Genomic DNA, 22104 nt, shown 5'->3' on the forward strand with positions numbered 1-22104 from the left:
GCATATTTTTTTACTAATCAATGCCATAGGGGTTTTAAGGAAATTAGAACAAATTAAAATGGAAATCACAAATGATTGCATATCATGAGGCTAGAAGCTCATTTGAAAGAAGATGTGATTGAATGTTAATATTTAGTACTATGTAACTGCCACACTGTGTTTCTTTTTCAACACCAAAAGGAAATAAAATATGAAAATGTATTCTAAAGTTGGGATTAGAGCCCAGAGAGCACACAAAACCTTCCAACTCCATCTTCTACATGAATATTGATTTACAGTTTCAGGCTTATGAAATAAGACAAAATTGCTGATACAAAATTCAGTGGTTTCATTCCAAGTATTATGCTATCCATTCATATTTACAAGTACATATTTAAAATCTCCAATGAAGGACAAAACCTAAAATTAAACAATTATTTCAACAGCACAACACATTCAAACAATGCAATAATCTGTCCTAGAGAGAAAGATTTAAAAGCATTATGAGTATATGAAAGTGTTCAGTATTTGTTAATGTCTGAAGATGGCACAGTGAGACTACTGGGCCCTGAAAATTAATTCTGACAGACACAACTTTGCATTGACTTTCTGAACGCAGCAGGGGCCAATGGAAACAAGCCGGGCAATGTACTGTGACTAACAGAACTCTGCCACAATCAACCTTGCGCCGTCTGTCCAACTACCAATACATGACCGTTTTGCAAAAAGGGAGTCCAACGGTGAGACATAGTACCTACTGCATATCAAATCCGTTTTAATTAATGCCAATAAACCTTCCATCTGGTACAAAGACCTTTACAATTGGCCTTTCCTGAGAACCTCACTGCCACCTCACATTTGCTGTTTGTTGGTCTGATTCAATTCACTCTCACGTTTTTAAAACCAAACAAGTTTTTTTTTTTACAGTACGATAAAAAACATACAGGGAAAGGTGGAAATACTAAAAGCAATTCTTTTAAATGTTAACAACCACAGTCAGGAGTCCAACGGGTTTTCAGAAGATAGGAAGCTTGAAACCTCCAAGTAAAGAATTTCATTTTGTATTGTGGATTTACTCGTCCTCCTTATAACACACACACACACACACCTGTGAGCAGATGAACAAGATGTAAGAACAACTTAAGAAAAATTGGATAATAAAAATGGGATGAGGTTAAGGATGTTGTAGAGTGGGCAAGGGTTTGTTTCAGGTTTGTCTTTCAGATGTTAAATGGGAAGAAGTATTCAACCTTACTTAGAATAGATCATGAAAAATAGATTTATATGATTATTAAAGCTTGTCTCTTCTTCCTGTAGTTTTTTCTAAGCTGCATACAAGAGGATGGGGAAATATCAAAGGCTTGTTTACTAAACTTTTTCTAAACTTTTGCAGAACTAGTCATTCAAAAATGATCTGTCTACAACGGAGGAAGAATTCTAAGGAATAGCAGTGGATTAAAACACCAACCAAGAGAGCATCTCTTACAATCATCTTCACACCCCATTACTGGATATCTACAACATGCTTCAGTGGAGAAGGAGGCATTGCTGCTTTGTCAAGATGACCTGGAATACCAAACGGTCCCTGTTTCGCACCCACTTCATTGGTTTACTCTCTCTTGTGTTCCTTTTTGCTATATTTCTTTTCTTTAATCACCATGACTGGCTGCCCGGAAGAGCTGGATTCAAAGAAAACCCCGTGGCTTATACTACACGGGGATTTAGATCGACGAGAAGCGAAACAAACCACAGCTCTTTGAGGACCATTTGGAAGGATGCAATCCCTCAAACCCTCAGGCCACAGACTAATTCCAACAACACAGACTTATCACCTCAAGGAGTTACTGGTTTAGAGAATACACTCAGCGCCAATGGGAGTATTTACAATGCGAAAGGTACCGGACACCCAACTTTATATCATTTTAAGTATATCATCAACGAGCCTGAAAAATGCCAAGAGAAAAGCCCATTTCTAATACTGCTCATAGCTGCAGAACCAGGCCAAGTGGAAGCTCGACAAGCAATTCGACAAACTTGGGGGAATGAGAGCCTGGCGCCCGGGATCCAAATTGTTCGGATTTTTTTACTGGGTTTAAATATTAAGCTAAATGGATACCGCCAGCGAGCTATCCTAGAGGAAAGTAGACAATACCATGATATTATCCAACAAGAATACTTAGATACTTACTACAACTTGACAATCAAAACACTTATGGGAATGAATTGGGTTGCCACCTACTGCCCAAATGTTCCATATGTTATGAAAACGGACAGTGACATGTTTGTCAATACAGAGTATTTAATACACAAGCTTTTAAAGCCAGAATTGCCTCCTCGGCACAAATACTTCACAGGCTATCTAATGCGGGGTTACGCACCCAATCGGAACAAAGACAGCAAGTGGTATATGCCACCTGATCTTTATCCAAGTGAACGCTACCCTGTCTTCTGTTCTGGGACTGGCTATGTGTTTTCTGGAGATTTAGCTGAAAAAATCTTTAAGGTCTCACTAAGTATCAGACGTTTGCACTTAGAGGATGTGTATGTGGGCATCTGTCTTGCAAAGTTGCGAATTGACCCAATGCCCCCACCCAATGAGTTTGTCTTCAATCACTGGCGAGTTTCTTATTCCAGCTGTAAATACAGTCACCTAATTACCTCCCATCAGTTCCAGCCCAGTGAGCTGATGAAATACTGGAACCATTTACAACAGAATAAGCACAACGCCTGTGCAAACACAGGAAAAGAAAAAGCAGGCAAATACCGTCACCGTAAATTGCATTAGAAGGGACCCTCTTCCTAGATGTATTCCTTGTTCAATTTGTAAAAAAAAAGATGAAAAAGAGAAAAAAATGGCTGAAAGCATGTACAGAGGGGGAAATGCTGTGCTTAAGTAGGACAATATTTGAAACCAAGCACTTAATGATGTTTAAAAATTATTTTTTTAATTTAAAATGGAAATTTAAAAGGGAAAAAAATCTAATTCTTGAAAATTGTATGACGGAAGTATTAATCAAAAGGTTTTCAAAATGGGATCAAGATATTTGTGTTAATGTGCAATAATAAGCATGCACAGTTTGGTGGTACAATTGCTAATTTATGTGCCAATAAAATTAATTGCTCTAATATTCTATATTACTTTTCTTTTCTTTTTAAATTACATTGCTCCTACTTTTCCCAACAATGGTCTCTAACTTTAGAACCAATAAGGTAACAAAAATGTATGTGTCAATTTCAAAGGTATCTTGTGCAGAAATTGGATTGTTTCCAATGGATTGTTTCCAGGGGCACTATATTCAGATAAGGGAGGACACGCTTCAACACCAATGTAAATTCTTGGTATAACAAAAATGTCCAAGTGGGACGCAACATTTCATACTGATCATAACTTGGTGCACTGAAATGTTCTTAGTGAAAAGTTTAAAATAAAACCTGTCATTATTGAAAACAACGATGTATTGTCATGTCACAACATGTCATACCATCCTGGAATTTTTAAACTGATGTTATATTACTAAGTTGTCAAAATTTGGGGAGGAGAGGAGAAGCAAGCTAGAACATGGAGGGGGAGGTCCAGAACTGAATGAACTGCATTGAAAAAAATATTTTTTAATGTGTTACATGTGATTCTATTTTCAAATGTGACAGACATGACAAACCTCTTTTCTGAAGTAGTCCATCTATGCAGTTTACAATGTGGTAACATCTTACTTTCATAAATGTTTACTCCTGTTAAATAATATTGTGTACACAGACCTATGCTCTACTATGTGATCTCATGATATTATGTGCAACCAATGGGTCTTTATGTGGACATGCAAACTAGTTTCCATACAATGGAAGGAATGCTTTATTTTTTATTTATTTATTTACATCACTTATATCCCGCCCATATCAGCCCGCAGGCGACTCACGGCGGTCTACATATCAGCACAATTCGATGCCATCAATACAATACAACAGCAAAACAATTAAATGCATTTAGACAAAAAAGACAATAACAATAACAATTTAAAAAGAGCTATATCCTCTCATTCCAATCCTCATCCGTTTCATCATCTTGGCCGTTCCTGGGTCATTCTCCATCTCAAGCTTGACTATCTATGTTCCGAATGCTTGCTCAAAGAGCCAGGTTTTTATTCTCTTCCGAAAAGTCAGGAGGGAGGGGGCTGATCTAATATCCCTAGGCAGGGAGTTCCACAGCTGAGGGGCCACCACAGAGAAGGCCCTGTCCCTCTTCCCCGCCAAGCGTGCTTGCGAAGCAGACGGGATCGAGAGCAGGGACTCCTCAGATGATCTTAACTTCCTGGAGGGTTTGTAGGAAGAGATGCTTTAGTGCTTCTGTGCTACTCTCCCCAAGCAGAGGACACAATGATACATGCTGATGGGCTTGAGTGACATATACTGCATTATTCCTTATCTCATATTAGAGAAAAAGTATACCAGTATAGCCCTAATCTCCCCTTTCCTTGAATAAAGGAGCAAAACATACATAGGAGAGTTGCATACAATGGTTCTGCTACATTTATGGTGGGCCTGCAAGCAAAAATTGTCTTTAATGTTAAATCACTGCTCAGTTTCTCATAACTATACTTTGCTTTTTAAGGTACTTTTAGAGACCCTATAAAGCATTGGGGGAACCCTTTGCCCTACCAACTATGAGGTTTCAGGGAAATCTACTTAGCAAGTCTAAAGGCATCACAGAAAGGTGCCATTTTGATGACTTGTTTCCCTAGTCTCATTATAAATATTCTCCCAAGCTCTTTTCATTACACTGCAGTATTGATGACATCAGCCAACTTTTAATCAAAATCAATACCGTTGCCTATTACATTATATTGCTGTAAGCTTTCTCAAAAGGTACAGAACGATTTAGTTTAAATAATCAGAACCCTCCATCTCAAGAGATAAGTTTGAATACTGGCTATTACTGAGCATTATGCTAAATTCTTGGTCCTGAACACAAAATACATTTAAAGAGCTGTGTACACATTAAACACTGATACACTGTCAATAATCTGGTGCAGAAACATATACTCATTAGAATATGGCTGAAAAGGGACAACTTTTTCATCCCAATGTGGGGTTGCTAGGAACTCCAATACTCTGGGGAAATGGCCATACTGTTGGACCATCTATGTCAGGCTAGGCGACTGGCTCCCTACCTATCTAGGAACGACCTGGCTACGGTGATCCAGGCGACAGTCATCTCGAGGCTTGACTACTGTAATGCCTTCCTTTGTCAGTGATCCGGAAACTGAAGCTAGTGCAAAATGCGGCGGCTCGTCTGCTCGCCGGGGTACCGGCAAGGTGTCGTATCACCCCAATTCTACAACAGCTGCACTGGCTACCAATTGAGTACCGGATTACTTTCAAGGTGCTGGTACTAACCTTTAAGGCCTTATATGGTCTGGTGCCAGAATAACTGAGGGCCCGCTAATCCCCCTACCAACCCCAGAGATTACTTCGGTCCGAAGACCAAAATTTGCTTGAAGTCCCCAACATCCGGACTTATCATCTGTCCTCTACTAGGCAGAGAGCCTTCTCGATTGTAGCCCCTTATTTATGGAATGCCTTGCCAGTTGAAACCCGAACTATCCGAGACCTACTTGCTTTTCGGAAAGCCTGTAAAACCTTTTTCTTCCGACAAGCTTTCGATGGGTGAATAACCTGGGACTATGTCTGTTCTTGTTTTTATTGTATTTTAAAGTTAATTGTATTGTTTTAATCTACTGCTGTAAACCGCTCCGAGCCAAATTGGGAGTAGCGGTATACAAGTCAAATAAATAAATAAATAAATAAATTAGCAGAAATGTGCACATGTATATAAAGCCCAAGGGGTAGTTTACAGGTTGCAAACCAATAATGCAGTATATTTGCTTAAAATTGATCTCTAAATGTACCTTTTATTTTCCCTGTTTGGTTGTCCAAATACAATGTTATTTTCACATAAAAGTGAGGGCTCTCACTGGATCAAGTAAATTCTGTTTTTCAGGTAGGAAGAGTTCAGAAGATGCAAACAATCAGAATATAAAACTGCTAAGGAAAAATATATAGGAGCCTTTCACAATAACTGACATGTGTCCATCATCTTTCTCAAGAGATCCTGCTATAAATATCATTACTGTATTCCTGTCTATGATCAATCTAACTTGCATAAATATGTCTTCAAAACTGCTATTGCCTGGGTACATCCAAATTAAGATTCATAATGTTGTGCCTAGTCTGAAAAGAATTTTTTTTTGCTCTTTAATACTGAACATTTGGAATTGAATGATACTTTCATTAAAGCCTACCTAAGTAAGTACAGAGGGTTTTTTTTTTAAGTGGAGGTACTGAAGGATACCTTCGTTCTGCCAATCTAGCAGTTTGAAAACATGCAAATGTGAGTAGATCGACAGGTACTGCTCCGGCGGGAAGGTAACGGCGCTCCATGCAGTCATGCCAGCCACATGACCTTGGAGGTGTCTATGGACAACGCCGGCTCTTCGACTTAGAAATGGAGATGAGCACCACACCCCAGAGTCAGACATGACTGGACTTAATGTCAGGGGACAACCCTCTACCTTACTGAAAGATGCTGACTGCACTCATATAGATTAGAACATCTTTGGAGCACAAGTGAGTAGTGCACTGGCAACAGCTTTCCCTTCCCTGCTCCAACAACAAAATGTCCCTTTTCTCTACTACTACTACTACTACTAATAATAATAATAATAACAACAATAACACTTTATTTGTACCCCGCTACCATCTCCCCAAGGGACTCGGTGCGGCTTACATGAGGCCAAGCCCGCAATACATCAATAAACAGAACATCAATAAAATAAAACATCAATAATCAATACAATATAAATCATAATCACATGAACAAAATAGACAATAAGCAATCAACAGTAACATATAAACATTTAAAACCAAAGGCCAGGCCAAATGTGATAGATTAAAATGAAAAAATATAGTGCCACTACTCAATTATTTAATGTTTCTTTGAGCACAAATGTTGAACACTAGGTGATAACCACAATACAGATCGTTTTTGTTTGGTTTTTTTTTTTGTCAGGAGCGACTTGAGAAACTGCGGACGGCCAATTCTCTCACACCAGAAGTAACTTTCAGTTTCTGTTAAAAATAATACTTTGTCTGCAATATGACTTCCTACTAAATATATAGAATAACCACAATTTTATTTACTTCGCTTATATACCGCAATTCTCAGCCCAAGGGCGACTCATTGCGGTGACTCATTTACGTGTCAGGAGCGATCAGCAGATCCCTAAAGCTACCAAAATATATTTACAAGTTAACCCAAAACAAATTGTATAAATTTAAAATATTTTATTTACTAAAATGTAATCGCTACAGAATAAAATTTATTTTATAGCAAGCAAAACTGCTTACTAAAACTAGATTAGCCTGATAGGACTTTTGGTGCAGCAAAAAATGACAGATCAGTCATAAGAATGTTGCTCATTCTAACTATAATAAATTGTCCTAAATGTGAAAAATTGCAAAACCAAAAAAAAAAAATCATAAATATCAGCAGAAAGAAAAGAAAAGAAAAGAAAATTTGCTTATTATTCTTGAAAATATTTTCCCACTTCAATGGGTTAGATTCAAATAAAATTAGCTGTACTTGAATACAAAAAAAAAAAGATCTAAAGTGTTTGCCATTAAAGTTCTTATCTTATCAGAAACCTTAGTTTACCTATTTTGTAACTTATGTTGTCATCACTGGCTGTTGTCATCTGCTGCAATAATTGCGATAAATGATTGAAAAGGCTGAAGGAATTCAGGTTTCCAGTACAACTGTAGGTATGTGGCAACTAATGTTAATGTTCCTGCCTTTGTTCTCTTATAAAATAAACAGAAAAAAATGTGTTTTGCACTTATTGAAAGACAGGACCTAGACTTTCAAAATACGCTTTTAAGTTCTTGCTCAGTCATCAAGTTCACCCACTTAAGTCTCTCTCAACTTAACCTATCTGACTTCTGTAGTATTTTTCTTGAATGGAGGATTAGAATGAAATGGAATGGATTATATCTAATAAAGATAAGATATAATTATGAAGCAACAGCCATTATCTGCCTCTGCTTGTCATATATACAAAAGGTTGTTTAATATTAACCCGGTTTTTAATGAATCTCTATTGACATGAAAGTAAGAAAGCTCAATCTTTGGAACATGATTGAGTATTAAGTATAATCGGCATAATTTCTGATGCCTCAAGGATGTGTATTTCCTAGCAGGGTATAGAACATGTGTACATACTGAAAACTAGGATTTTAAACGTATTGATACTACCGAATATAGATATACCACACTATGTGGGACAGGGAGAGCCTCTTTTGTCAATACACCGGTAGATTGAAGAACCATATCTGTTATGTATTGTCGAAGGCTTTCATGGCCGGAATCACTGGGTTGTTGTAGGTTTTTCCGGTTTATGTGGCCATGTTCTGGAGGCAATTTTTCTCCTGACGTTTCGCCTGCATCTATGGCAAGCATCCTCAGAGGTGGCATCCTCTGAGGATGCTTGCCATAGATGCAGGCGAAATGTCAGGAGAAAAATTGTCTCCAGAACATGGCCATATAGCCCGAAAAAACCTACAACAACCCATATCTGTTATCTCATTATCAACTGGTAGTCTTAAAGCAAGAATGTTTCAGAGAGAAGATGGCCTTTTAAGCACATTTCCTTGAAACACATTCCTTGTAAATTGCTATCATTTTCTTCTAATGTTTTTAATGTACCAAACTTTAGCACTTTTTTTTGTTCTACTTAGCCTTACCTTCCCAGGTCTTTTGTTCTGCAGGTATATATGGTATATCTACCCTATTTGTAAACTCAAGAGTTGATGTCATCTTCAAATCCTAAACAACAACAACCCCACCACCACCACCACCACCAAAGCACACAATTGTGTGAATTAATCTTAATTATGTTGCCATTCATTCTACTAAGCATTTTAAATTTTCTCCCATTAGACTATATTTTTTATTTTATGTTACCAAAACAAGCTATCTTTTCATTCCACTTTGCTACTGGATACCATATCCAGATATTGTAGTTCACCCTTACTACACATAACAATCCACAATAGCTTTTGGCCAGTAGTTATGGAGTCTTTCGGAGCTTTCTCATATATTGGCTCACAGGTGGCTGAAAGAAGAAAGCTATTATTAACTCTAACTACTCTTTATTTCATTAGGGCAAATCCTGGTCTCTGGAGACAGCGAGAAGGCAATTATCTTCTTAAATGAATTGGAATGCAAAATTATTATAGGCTATTTTCACATATTATATATGTAGCCAATTGTAAGAGGATGTACTGTTCAGTGTGCTCCAGTAATTTCAACTCACTAAACATTCTTTGAATTCAGTAGATTACTGAAATGTTACTTTAATCAGATGTATTAAGCATAACTCACTTTACCAGGATTAGAGAATCTGGTGCTTGCTTGCCGTTTTATACCACAGTTACCATAATTCCTGATAATGCTGGCTGAGGCTGATGGGGTCTATAGTTTTAAAATCAAGGGTCAAGATGCCTAAATACTGTTGCACTGAAGCAAAGGTCAGTAGAGTTATATGGATGTTATACATCAAGCCACAATTGAATCAATGGGATTTAGAGAAGTGTTGATTTACTTTTCTGCAATTGATTTAAAGGATCTTTTCTAGCTGGGATTAGCAGTTGCATTTAGGCCACAACCCCCCACTGCAGCTTCTGAAATGAATTATGCTTGCCTTTGCCGAGACAACATCTATGTCCAATAGCAAAAAGGGTGTAGGGAAATCAGTTCAATTTACTGAGTTTCTGAAATGTATAGAGGAGCCCATTCATATAGCTCCTACTGTTGAACACCATTCCCCATAAGACATTCCACTAACTCTGAGACTCGTTCTGAACCTTATTTTGATTGTTGTTGGAAACTAGATTAAACCGCGAAAGAGATTATAATTTTTCTCATTATTGTCTGAAATCCCAACTGAAACTTGCAGCATGGTGGACTTCTTGCCTGAAGTCCACCATGGCAGTGAAAACATGGTATGGAAGATTTACCATCCCCATGAACAAAAGTTGAGGGGATTTGGGAGGGCAAACAGGAGAGAGGAGGAAAAATAGCTCCCTCCATTCTGGATTTCTCTTTTGTGTAAGCAGAAGTCCAGAGGTGGATACAACCTTTCATACTGAAGATATTTTTGTAACTGCTGCAATATCATGTATAATTTTGCACATGTAACCCAAATCGGGGTTTGATATAACTCTGCATAGGGGTGTAAACAATGCTTTCTAGATGAGGACAATGTGCTTTGTCTATAAGGACAAAGGTGCTTGCCTATAAAGCTATTGTCCTCCCAACACTGCTCTATGCCTGCGAAACGTGGACTGTCTACAGACGTCACATGCAACTCCTGGAACCATTCCATCAGCGCTGCCTCCAGAAAATCCTGCAAATCTCTTGGGAAGACAAGCGGACAAACGTCAGCGTGCTGGAAGAAGCAAAGACCACCAGCATTGAAGCGATGGTCCTCTGCCATCAACTCCGCTGGACCGGCCACGTTGTCCGGATGCCTGACCACCGTCTCCCAAAGCAGTTGCTTTACTCTGAACTTAAGAACGGAAAACGGAATGTTGGTGGACAGGAAAAGAGATTTAAAGATGGGCTCAAAGCCAACCTTAAAAACTCTGGCATAGACACTGAGCTATCCCAGCTAGTTTACCAGCTGTTAGGATTTCTGGGAGTTGAAGGCCAAAAACATCTGGAGACCCCAGGTTGAGAACCACTGCTTTAAAGGAAACTGTTAGAAAAAAAATCCTTTCTCTCTCCTTGTTTCTTAAATCCTAACAGCTGGTAAACTGGATGGGATTTCTGAGAGTTGTAGGCCAAAAACATCTAGGGACCACAGGTTGAGAACCACTACTTTAAAGGGACATTTTCTATATATCTAAAATTTACTGGCTGTTGGAAAATATTTTTTTTCAAGGGAGGAGAGAGAAGTAGGTATTAATACAACTATGTGACAATTTTAGGATCAGGAAAGAGGGGTGACTATTACGCCATGGCAACTATTATGCGGTGAAATATGGTAATCATATTCCTTTTTATGTTGTGTCTCATTTCACTCTGTATTTGCTAATGTCTTGGTCCATATTAGAATCATAGAATCATAGAATCAAAGAGTTGGAAGAGACCTCATGGGCCATCCAGCCCAACCCCATTCTGCCAAGAAGCAGGAATATTTCATTCAAATCACCCCTGACAGATGGCCATCCAGCCTCTGTTTAAAAACTTCCAAAGAAGGAGCCTCCACCACACTCCGGGGCATATTATGGATTTTATGGATGAAAAATACAGTGGAAAACTCTGAGAGGTCAAAGGTGGGGGGGGGGGGGGGGAGGGAGAAAAAAAGAAAGAAAGAGGGAGGGAGAGAGGGAAGGAGAGGATCTGACCAGGGATGGAGGTAAGACAAGTATTTCTTTAAAAAAAAAAAACCCAAAACCGGCAAATATTAGACACAATATATTTTTGCTTTGCATAATGGTTGCACCCCTCTATTTTTAAATAGCATACAACCGCAACTATTATGTGGTGAAATATGGTAGACTAAATGTTGCAGTATTCAAGCATCTTTTGCTGAAATGTTCTCTCGTGATGTTCACAATATGGCCAAGAAAAAGGTCTGTCATTAAATGCAGGAATGCTGCCCATACGCAACATGGCTATTTGGAGCAATGAACATAAGCAAAGCTAGTGCAGTATTATATGTGGAGTGTTGCTGTCCAATTAAACCAATTAGCTACAGAAATGTAGCCTTCAATAACTTAACCAAATAAGATAAAACATCATATTTTCTTAATATGCATAGCATCTTCCAAAAGGTCTATTCATTTGCTCAAATCAGACAAGGGACAAAAAGAAACTCAGAAAGGGAGAAAGGTGGAAGTCCATTTCGATGTCAAAGTCTCAAATGGCTTTGCAATTACTGTGATTGCAGGCATACGAAACTATACCCCTGAATAGAGGTAATACCAGAGAAGGAAACTAAAATGAAAGCATAATAGTAGGTTGATAATTTCCAAGCAAATCTATACAGAAATCAGTCAATGAATATTAAAAGAGAGAGGCAAAGGCACACTAGGCCCGCCGTATCTAATATGCAAGTACATTTTCATTTGTAGAGGGAAATATTAATTGTACCCTGCATTTATGGCGGTGCAGATCAAAGAAATGTAACCTGGCTGTACAATGGTACCACATTTTCACAGTTAAATGACTATAAAAGGATCTGGCCAAATACGGATATAGATGAAACTACCATGTTGCCTTCATGCGATCACCATGGCAACCGTTATAAGAGCTCTCTCCAAAGTATTTAAAATCTGACAGCCGAACGATAACGCCATCTGAACGATGGTGGGGCCATAGTTGACTTTAGGAGCTAACTGATCTGCAACTCAAAATGGCTGCATATTAACCATTCCCCTCAGGCTACAGCAGGAATAAGTCTTATCAACACAGCAACCATCAAGGCCTTTAGAAACTTGTTAAAATTAGGAAAAAAGGTGTTGGGGAGGGCAAGGGGGGAATTACACAGATAGTAACTTCAGTCGGTTCCCATCATCCCTTTTTAGCCAGGCAAAGGCCGTAATGATCCAAAAAGCTACAGACCAATCTCCCTGTTGTGCCACCTCTACAAAGTTCTGGAGAGACTTATTTTGCATAGAATTATGGAAAAAATAGACCCCTGTCTGATTCCACAGCAAGCTGGCTTCAGGAAAGGCAAAAGCTGCACATCGCAAGTGCTGAACCTGACTCAGCACATAGAAGATGGCTTTGAAAGGCAGCAGATCGCAGGAGCTGTCTTCATAAACCTGTCAGCAGCCTATGATACTGTGAACCACCGCCTCCTCCTGAGAAAAATGTATAATATCACAAAGGACTGCCACCTCACCCGCCTCATAGGAAACCTGCTACAAAACAGGAGCTTTTTTGTTGACTTCCAGGGCCAGAGAAGCAGATGGCGGAAACAGAAGAACGGCCTGCCTCAGGGAAGCGTGCTTGCTCCATCCATGTTCAACATTTACACAAATGACCAGCCACTGCCAGAAGGGACAGAGAGTTTCATCTATGCCCAATGATCGTGCCATCACTGCACGAGCAGGGAGCTTTGAATTGGTTGAACAGAAGCTCTCCGAAGTATTAGGTGCTCTTACTGCCTATTACAGGGAAACCCAGCTGATTCCCAATCCATCAAAAACACAGACGTGTGCTTTTCATCATAAGAACAGACAAATATCTTGAACTCTGAGGATTACCTGGGAAGGAGTCCCACTGGAGTATTGCAGCACACCCAAATACCTGGGAGTCACTCTGGACCGTGCTCTGACTTACAAGAAACACTGCCTGAACATCAAGCAAAAAGTGGGTGCTAGAAACAATATCATACAAAAGCTGACTGGCAGAACCTGGGGATCCTCATCCTCACTACCTCTGAGGATGCTTGCCATAGATGCAGGCGAAACGTCAGGAGAAAATGCCTCTAGATCAGAGGTTCTCAACCTTTCTAATGCCGCGACCCCTTAGTACAGTTCCTCACGTTGTGGTGACCCCCAACCATAACATTTTCATTGCTACTTCGTAACTGTAATTTTGCTACTGTTAGGAATTGTAATGTAAATATCTGATATGCAGGATGTATTTTCAAATCCCAAATACCCAATATGCCCAAATTTGAATACTGGTGGGGTTTGGGGATTGATTTTGTCATTTGGGAGCTGTAGTGGCTGGGATTTATAGTTCACCTACAATCAAAGAGCATTCTGAACACCACCAATGATGGAATTGAACCAAACTTGGCACACAGAACTCGCTTGACCAAGAGAAAATACTGGGAGGATCTGGTGGACATTGACCATGGATTTTTGAAGTTGTTGTAGTTCACCAACATCCAGAGAGCACTGTAGACTCAAATAATGATGGATCTGGACCAAACTTGGCACGAATACTCTATATGCTGAAATGTGAACACTGGAGGAGTTTGAGAAAAACAGACCTTAATATTTGGGAGTTGTAGTTGCTGGGATTTATAGTTCACCTACAATGAAATAACATTCTGAACCCCACCAACGACAGAATTGGACCAAAGTTCCCACACAGAACCCATGACCAACAGAAAATACTATGTTTTCTGATGGTCTTTGGTGACCCCTCTGACACCCCCTCACGACCCCTACAGGGGTCCCGACCCCCAGGTTGAGAAACACTGCTCTAGACCATGGCCATATAGCCCGAAAAAACCTACAACAACCCAGAAAAATATGCAGTTTCTGCTTTTCATTTAATTCAGGCGAGGCAAAAAAAATGAACTGTTGCATAACAATAGTTATAGATTAGATGAAAAGCTAATAAACAGAGGTTCAATCTGGAGTTGCTGCTGGTCAATAGTTCATCTGCCTGAATTAATTATATGTTTGGGGAAGGGGTTGCATTCTCTTTGAAAGATCATCATACTGTGTATTTAGAGATATTTTTGCACCATTATTGGTAGCTTGGATTTTCACTGAGGCATAGAAAACCTTCAACATGCTTAGAATAGTTCACCAACTTCCCTAGCTAAAAAAAGATAGGCAGACCCCATTAACCTGCATTCTTGACACATTAATATTTGATCATTCTAATGTGTTATATATGAAGAACTCCATCTGAAGGCAGTTCAGAAACTGCAATCAATCCCAAATATGGCTGCTAAACTGCGAACTGGGCATATTATGCTAATATTACCTAACAGTTCTAACTTCTGGTCAATTTCCAAGCCTGATTTAAAATGCAGCATTTAAAGCCTTCATAACTTGTGGTCAAAACACCTCTCTATATAACCTGGCAATATTTGAGACTCTCTCTCAAAGACCTTTTCCAATTTCCTTCATCACTAGCTGTTGTACACAGCTAGAAGGAAGAGTGCTTTCTAATGTTCAAAATGAAATATTATATTATTTTTATACTGAGCCCTAGTGGTAGTAATAAACAGTTTCTGGTTGTAGTGCAACTACATCTTACAACAATCAGGATTTTAAGTTATGTAAGAAGCCAAGACAGCTCTGTAATTTAGACTATCTGTTCCATGATACAGGACTTAGAATCATAGAATCAAAGAGTTGGAAGAGACCTCATGGGCCATCCAGTCCAACCCCCTGCCAAGAAGCAGGAATATTGCATTCAAATCACCCCTGACAGATGGCCATCCAGCCTCTGTTTAAAAGCTTCCAAAGAAGGAGCCTCCACCACACTCCGGGGCAGAGAGTTCCACTGCTGAACGGCTCTCACAGTCAGGAAGTTCTTCCTCATGTTCAGAATCTCCTCTCTTGTAGTTTGAAGCCATTGTTCCGCGTCCTAGTCTCCAAGGAAGCAGAAAACAAACTTGCTCCCTCCTCCCTGTGGCTTCCTCTCACATATTTATACATGGCTATCATATCCCCTCTCAGCCTTCTCTTCTTCAGGCTAAACATGCCCAGCTTCTTAAGCCACTCCTCATAGGGCTTGTTCTCCAGGCCTTTTATCATTTTAGTCGCTCTCCTCTGGACACATTCCAGCTTGTCAATATATCTCTTGAATTGTGGTGCCCAGAACTGGACACAATATTCCAGATGTGGTCTAACCAAAACAGAATAGAGGGGTAGCATGACTTTCCTAGATCTAGATACTATGCTCCTATTGATGCAGGCCAAAATCCCATTGGCTTTTTTTGCCGCCACATCACATTGTTGGCTCATGTTTAACTTGTTGTCCACGAGGACTCCAAGATCTTTTTCACACGTACTGCTCTCGAGCCAGGCATTGTCCCCGAGCCAGGCATTCTGTATCTTTGCATTTCGTTTTTCCTGCCAAAGTGGACTTGGATAGAAATTATGTGTCCCACTAGATATCATGGGACTACAAATCCCAGCACTTCATCCGCAAAGAGCAAAGGGGAACACCTTTCTCTTCTTTTTACTTGTTCTAAATGCAAAAGTGGCAACAAGTGTATTAGCTGGAGGCAGAGTAACCCATCAGCCATCTGTTTCTGCTTTTGGAAAAGGCCTTTCAAGTCTCTTCGTTCATTTGAAAGGCAAAACAGGAGGCTGCCATTCTGCCTGGTTATATTCTTCTGCTTTTGAAACAAGGAAGCACAGGCTCTTCAAGGCACTCATGCTTATTCATTCCAAAGGTGAAAACAAATGGCTGGCACTAAATATCAAGAGTTAAAGTTTTGGGAGCCTAGATATTTGTGGTTTCCCATTTAGTAGTGATCCTGTCCCCCTAACCTCTACAAACGTGGAGGGACAACTGTATTCTTTTCTGAATTTACAATACTTACTAAATGCCTAATTACATTTCATATTTTGTTTTTAAACATACACAAAGAACCACCCTCCTCTCCATTCACAATTGTAAGAACTGTTGCTTCAACCAAAGCTGCTGTGTTTGAATTTCATTCAAGAGCCAAAATCAAGGGAAAGGAAAGCTTAACTATAACTAGCAGCTTTTAAATTGGATTACAGGAACTGTTTTCCCATTCTGCAGGAACAACACACATGAGACCACCACATTTTGTTTGTTTCTTAAATGCCTGCAGTGGTTTTCTTTCTCAAGAAACAGGGGAAAAAACCTGTATACAAATCTATATAAATAAAAATGTAATGTTCGTTTGTGGTATTCAAAGAACGCAAAAACCACTGGGGCAATTGGCACCAAATTTGGACACAATACACCTAACAACCCAATCTTCAATAGGTTTAAAGTCTTCCGTTGGTTTGGCCCTTTTTTTAATATGCCACAGATTTTGCATAGGCTCATCGAGCTTCTCTCCTCACAGCTGGCCATAAGTGGAAGTAAACCAACACTAAAGCCTTCCCAGACAATTGTTTAGTTATAATAATAATCATAATCTATATAAATAAAAATGTAATGTTCGTTTGTGGTATTCAAAGAACGCAAAAACCACTGGGGCAATTGGCACCAAATTTGGAAACGATACACATAACAACCCAATCTTCACTCAAAAAAATGATTTTGTCATTTGGGAGTTGTAGTTGTTGGGATTTATAGTTCACCTACAATCAAAGAGCATTCTGAACTCAACCAATGATGGAATTGAATCAAACTTGGCACAAAGGACTCCCATGATCATCAGAAAACAGTAGTAGGGTTTGGTGGGCATTGACCTTGAGTTTGGGAATTGTAGTTCGTCTACATCCAGAGAACACTGTGGACACAAACAATGATGGATCTGGACCAAACTCTACACGAATACTCAATATCCCCAAATGTGAACACTAGGCTTGGGCAATCCATGGTTCTAAATGGTTCTAAAGTACTTACAAAACTAAAGTTCTGGTGGTGAAAATTTCAGAACTCTAACAAAACTTTCAAAATTTAATTATTATTTTATTATTGGTGATTTTAATGACAGAACCAATTAGGAACTGCTATTTATTATGAAATTTTGAGAGTTTTGTTAAGAGTTCTGAAATTTTCACCACCAGAACTTTAGTTTTGTAAGTACTTTAGAACCATTTAGAACCATGGATTGCCCAAGCCTAGTGAACACTGGTGGAGTTTGGGGAAAATAGAATCTTGACATTTGGGAGTTGCAGTTGCTGGGATTTATAGTTCACCTACAATCACAGAGTATTCTGAACCCCACCAACAATAGAATTGGGCCAAACCTCCCACATAGAACCCCCATGACCACCAGAGTGGGCCGCAGCAACGTGTGGCAGGGGACGGCTAGTCCAAAATAAAAAAACATTTTAAAGAAGTTAGGTCACTATAGAAATATGTATCCACAATTTCCCAACAATCACAGAGAAGAAGCCGCTAACAAGCCACAGTCCAGAAAATCTGTCTTGTACTATAATTGTAATTGAGACTTTTGTATTAAAAGGTCAGCATCTAGAAAGAAAAGACTTGGCTCCACTATCATAGTAACATTTCTTTTTCATAACCTTTCTTCATCTTCTTTTCCTATAATTTTAATCAAAATGGTGGACAAACTCCATATCTAAAATGAAATCTACACCAAAGTAACATTCATATCATCATGAATCATAGAAAAAATTCCAAAGGGTGAGCATGGAAAATTATTTCAAGGAAATACTGTATATTCTGGCGTATAAGACTACTTTTTAACCCAAGAAAATCTTCTCAAAAGTCAGGGGTCGTCTTATACGTGGGGGGTCGTCTTAGATGTGGGGGGTCATCTTATACGCGGGGGTAGTCTTATACACGGGAGTAGTCTTATACGCTGGAGTATAAGCATGGGAGTCGTCTTATATGCGGGAGTAGTCTTATACGCTGGGAGTCATCTTATAGAGCGGGTGCTGAAACTTCCAATCCGGATTGGAGAATCTGCGGTTGCTGCATATTGTGGTGGGAGCTCAAAAATGGCAATGGCCGCGCCCCTGCCGTATGCAGCGACTATGTGAAAGCATTAAGGGCGACGCTGTACAAGTATGGTAGAAGAAAATCCATTCATCAGGATTCATGGACTTAATACTGTCCCGATGGTGAGGTAAAGGGGCGCCTCACTGGGAAAGTGTAAGTGAAGGGTGGAGCAAGCTGCAGGCATCCGGGGCACCCGAGGTATGGAAAAAAAAGATAGAGTGGCTCTTGGCCCAGAAAAACACAACTCTTTTACCTATCTGGCCCGTCCTTGTATCCTATTACCATACCTCCTCCTCTGCCTCTCAGATCTCACTCCTGAAGACTGCAGTGAAGTGGTGCGGGTGCGCATGTGCAAGATCTGAGAGGCAGAGAAGGAGGTACAGTAATAGGAAAATTACCATATTGAAATCAAATCTGATGTTTTTAAAAATTTTATTTGGTGTGTGTTGGAAGAGGGGTAGTCTTATACGGTGAGTATATCCCAAACTCTATATTTTAACTGGAAAAGTTGGGGTTGTCTTATACGGTAGGTCAAGGGCATTGGAACCACACAATTGTTGTAGAACAATTTACTAAATGAGACATTTAATTTGTTCAAAAACCGATCTCTTGGGGCTTTGTGACATTGGACAACAACTATGAGAGACAGACCATCGATGCATCTACACTGCAGAATTAATGCAGTTTCACAACACTTGAACTGTCATCACTCAATGTTATGGAATGACAGGAGATACACTTTCACAAACTCTCGAGCCTTCTCTGCCAAAGAGGGCTGGTGTATCACCAAACTACAAATCCCCAAATTCCACACCATTGAACAATACAAGTTAAAATGGTGTCAAACTGAATTGTTTCTATAGTGTAAATAAATCCTTGATCACTGCAGTTTCTCCTTTCTCAATGCAGTTGTTGTTGTATTTCATTCGTTCAGTAGTCTCCAACTCTTTGTGACCTCATGGACCAGCCCACGCCAGAGCTCCCTGTCAGCCGTCACCACCCCCAGCTCCTTCAAGGTCAGTCCAGTCACTTCAAGGATGCCATCCATCCATATTGCCCTTGGTCGGCCCCTCTTCCTTTTACCTTCCACTTTCCCCAGCATAATTGTCTTCTCTAAGCTTTGCTGTCTCCTCATGATGTGGCCAAAGTACTTCAACTTTGTCTCTAGTATCCTTCCCTCCAGTGAGCAGTTGGGCTTTATTTCCTGGAGGATGGACTGGTTGGATCTTCTCGCAGTCAAAGGCACTCTCAGAACTTTCCTCCAACACCACAGCTCAAAAGCATCGATCTTCCTTTGCTCAGCCTTCCCTAAGGTCCAGCTCTCACATCCATAGGTTACTACAGGGAATACCATGGCTTTGACTATGCGGGTCTTTGTTGCCAGTGTGATGTCTCTACTCTTTACTATTTTATTGAGATTGGACATTGCTCTCCTCCCAAGAAGTAAGCATCTTCTGATTTCCTGGCCACAGTCTGCATCTGCAGTAATCTTTGCACCTAGAAATACAAAGTCTGTCACGGCCTCCACATTTTCTCCCTCTATTTCCCAGTTGTCAATCATTCTTGTTGCCATAATCTTGGTTTTTTTGATGTTTAGCTGCAACCCAGCTTTTGCACTTTCTTTTTTCACCTTGATTAGAAGGCTCCTCGGCTCCTCCTCTCTTTCGGCCATCAGAGTGGTGTCATCTGCATATCTGAGGTTGTTAATGTTTCTTCCAGCAATTTTCACCCCAGCCTTGCATTCATCAAGCCCCGCACATCGCATGATGTGTTCTGCATACAAATTAAAAAGGTTGGGTGAGAGTATGCAACCTTGCCGTACGCCTTTCCCAATCTTGAACCAGTCTGTTGTTCTGTGGTCAGTTCTGACTGTTGCAACTTGGTCCTTGTACAGATTCCTCAGGAGAGAGACAAGATGGCTTGTTATGCCCTTCCCACCAAGAACTTGCCACAATTTATTATGATCCAAAGGCTTTAGAATAGTGCAGTAGCCTAGTTAAAATGAAACATTCAACATATCTTATACACCCTGGCATCGTGCTTTAACTAATCCAGGTCATCTGATGGGGAAAAAACAGGGACGGAGAAAGGATTGTGCAATCAAGCAAACATGAGAACATGGCTATCTGAAAGTGGCAGAGAGCTTTGTATTGGCTGAAGGCACATGTTTTTCTGGTGACCTAATATAGGGTAGAGAATCTACAGCTTTACAAACATTGCGAGGGGCAGACAAGTGAGTACATCCCAATGGGAATAGCCAAAAGCTTGTTTGTTTTTTTTTTAATTACATGAGTCTTCTACTTATATTTGCAAACAAACTAAAATTACAGACACTCTCGATTTATGAATCTTGATCTTTGAGTATTTCAAAGAAGACTAAGGAAGTGCTGTCAGTCAGGCATGTAGCCGGGTGGGGTGGGGGGGCTTGAGGGGCTTCAGCCCCCCCCCCCCCAAATTCTCATGGTGGTTCGCGAAAAGGCCTTACTGGTGCATTATTTAAACTGTTATGTTTATTCATATCATGATCTGATCGCCATACTCAATATATCCCATATGCATGGGGGTATTGGGGTAACGATACAAAAGGTTTGCTAAGGTAGACCCTCTTTCACTCAGAATCAGCTCACCCCACCCCCGAAGCAAACTCAGCCCCCCCCCCCCCCCACTCCCGAATCGAAATCCTGGCTACGGGCCTGCTGTCAGTGAATGGAATATAGCACAGGAGGGGGAAGAGGTGGATTTAAAAAAAAAGAACTGATGCTTTAAGAAGATAAATGGTAATTTGGCATTATTTCAGAACTGACCCACTGTTTTAAAATTTAGCAAATCTTTGATGTCTGAAAAGTATTAGGATTACATCTAAGATGGTGCTCACACTGAGTTTTTTTAAAATACATAATCTTCATATAATTCAAGGGAATCAGGGTTGTTTTTTTTAAAATTAATTAAATGTAATTTAATAGTCCTATGAAAACAGCATGATTATAGTATGTGGATTGATGGCATCAAGACAAAGACTCCTCAAGCTTTATTATACAGCTTGGAACACCATAAAGCAGAGTCTTAATTATGTACTGCAGTGACTCCTTCAGCATTAAATCTGAACAGCAGCAGCAACTGTTCAGCATACATGTTGATAGTTCTAGAGAGGATGTATGGGGAGAAATTGGGAAAATAGAAGCAATCTGAACAAGGTACTGTATTTTTGTTTTCTCAAGTGATTGCTTCTGTAAGTCAAAGAGAAGGGGGAAGAATGTGAAAGATTACACATGCTGCATGTGGTGCTTAGACTGAATTGCAGTGACAGACTTGCATCTTGCTAATTTATTCTTTCAATTTGAATGTGAAGTTATTTGTCATACATTTAGACATGCAGAAGTGGGGCCTGTTGTAATGCAGATGCTTCAAGTAGCCACCCCTCAGAGGTGGGAGAAAAAGGGAGGCTGGGCTGAATCACTGCAACGTACTCTGAAAAGATGAATGAATAGTTATGCATCAAAACAGTTCAGTCCTGCTTTAGATGAAGATTGTCAGACGATTTCATTCACTGCTCTTTGCCTTCTTCAAAGAAATGTATGGCCTTATAAAACAGTTGTTTTAAAACTTAAACATGAAGTACATGCTTATTTATTTATTTATTTGCCGTGTCAGGGCAACCAGTCAATTATATTACATTTCTAACAGAACAAAGC

General features: G+C 39.8%; 2 protein-coding genes across 3 annotated transcripts in view; one reads left to right on the forward strand and one right to left on the reverse strand.

Moving 5' to 3' along the window:
* B3GALT2 (beta-1,3-galactosyltransferase 2) overlaps positions 1 to 3107 on the forward strand; it is a 54672-nt gene extending 51565 nt beyond the window's left edge. For both annotated transcript variants that reach the window (XM_060774539.2, XM_060774538.2), the window contains exon 2: positions 1373 to 3107. In XM_060774539.2, the coding sequence (XP_060630522.1) occupies positions 1502 to 2764 (1263 nt within the window). In that variant the 5' untranslated portion in view covers positions 1373 to 1501 and the 3' untranslated portion in view covers positions 2765 to 3107. The remainder of the gene's footprint in view (positions 1 to 1372) is intronic.
* Positions 1 to 22104, reverse strand: part of CDC73 (cell division cycle 73) — a 164717-nt gene that overhangs the window by 68410 nt on the left and 74203 nt on the right. The gene's annotated exons all lie outside the window — the stretch shown is intronic.

The sequence above is a fragment of the Anolis sagrei genome, chromosome 4, assembly GCF_037176765.1.
Source record: "Anolis sagrei isolate rAnoSag1 chromosome 4, rAnoSag1.mat, whole genome shotgun sequence".
In the NCBI taxonomy this organism is placed as follows: domain Eukaryota; kingdom Metazoa; phylum Chordata; class Lepidosauria; order Squamata; family Dactyloidae; genus Anolis; species Anolis sagrei.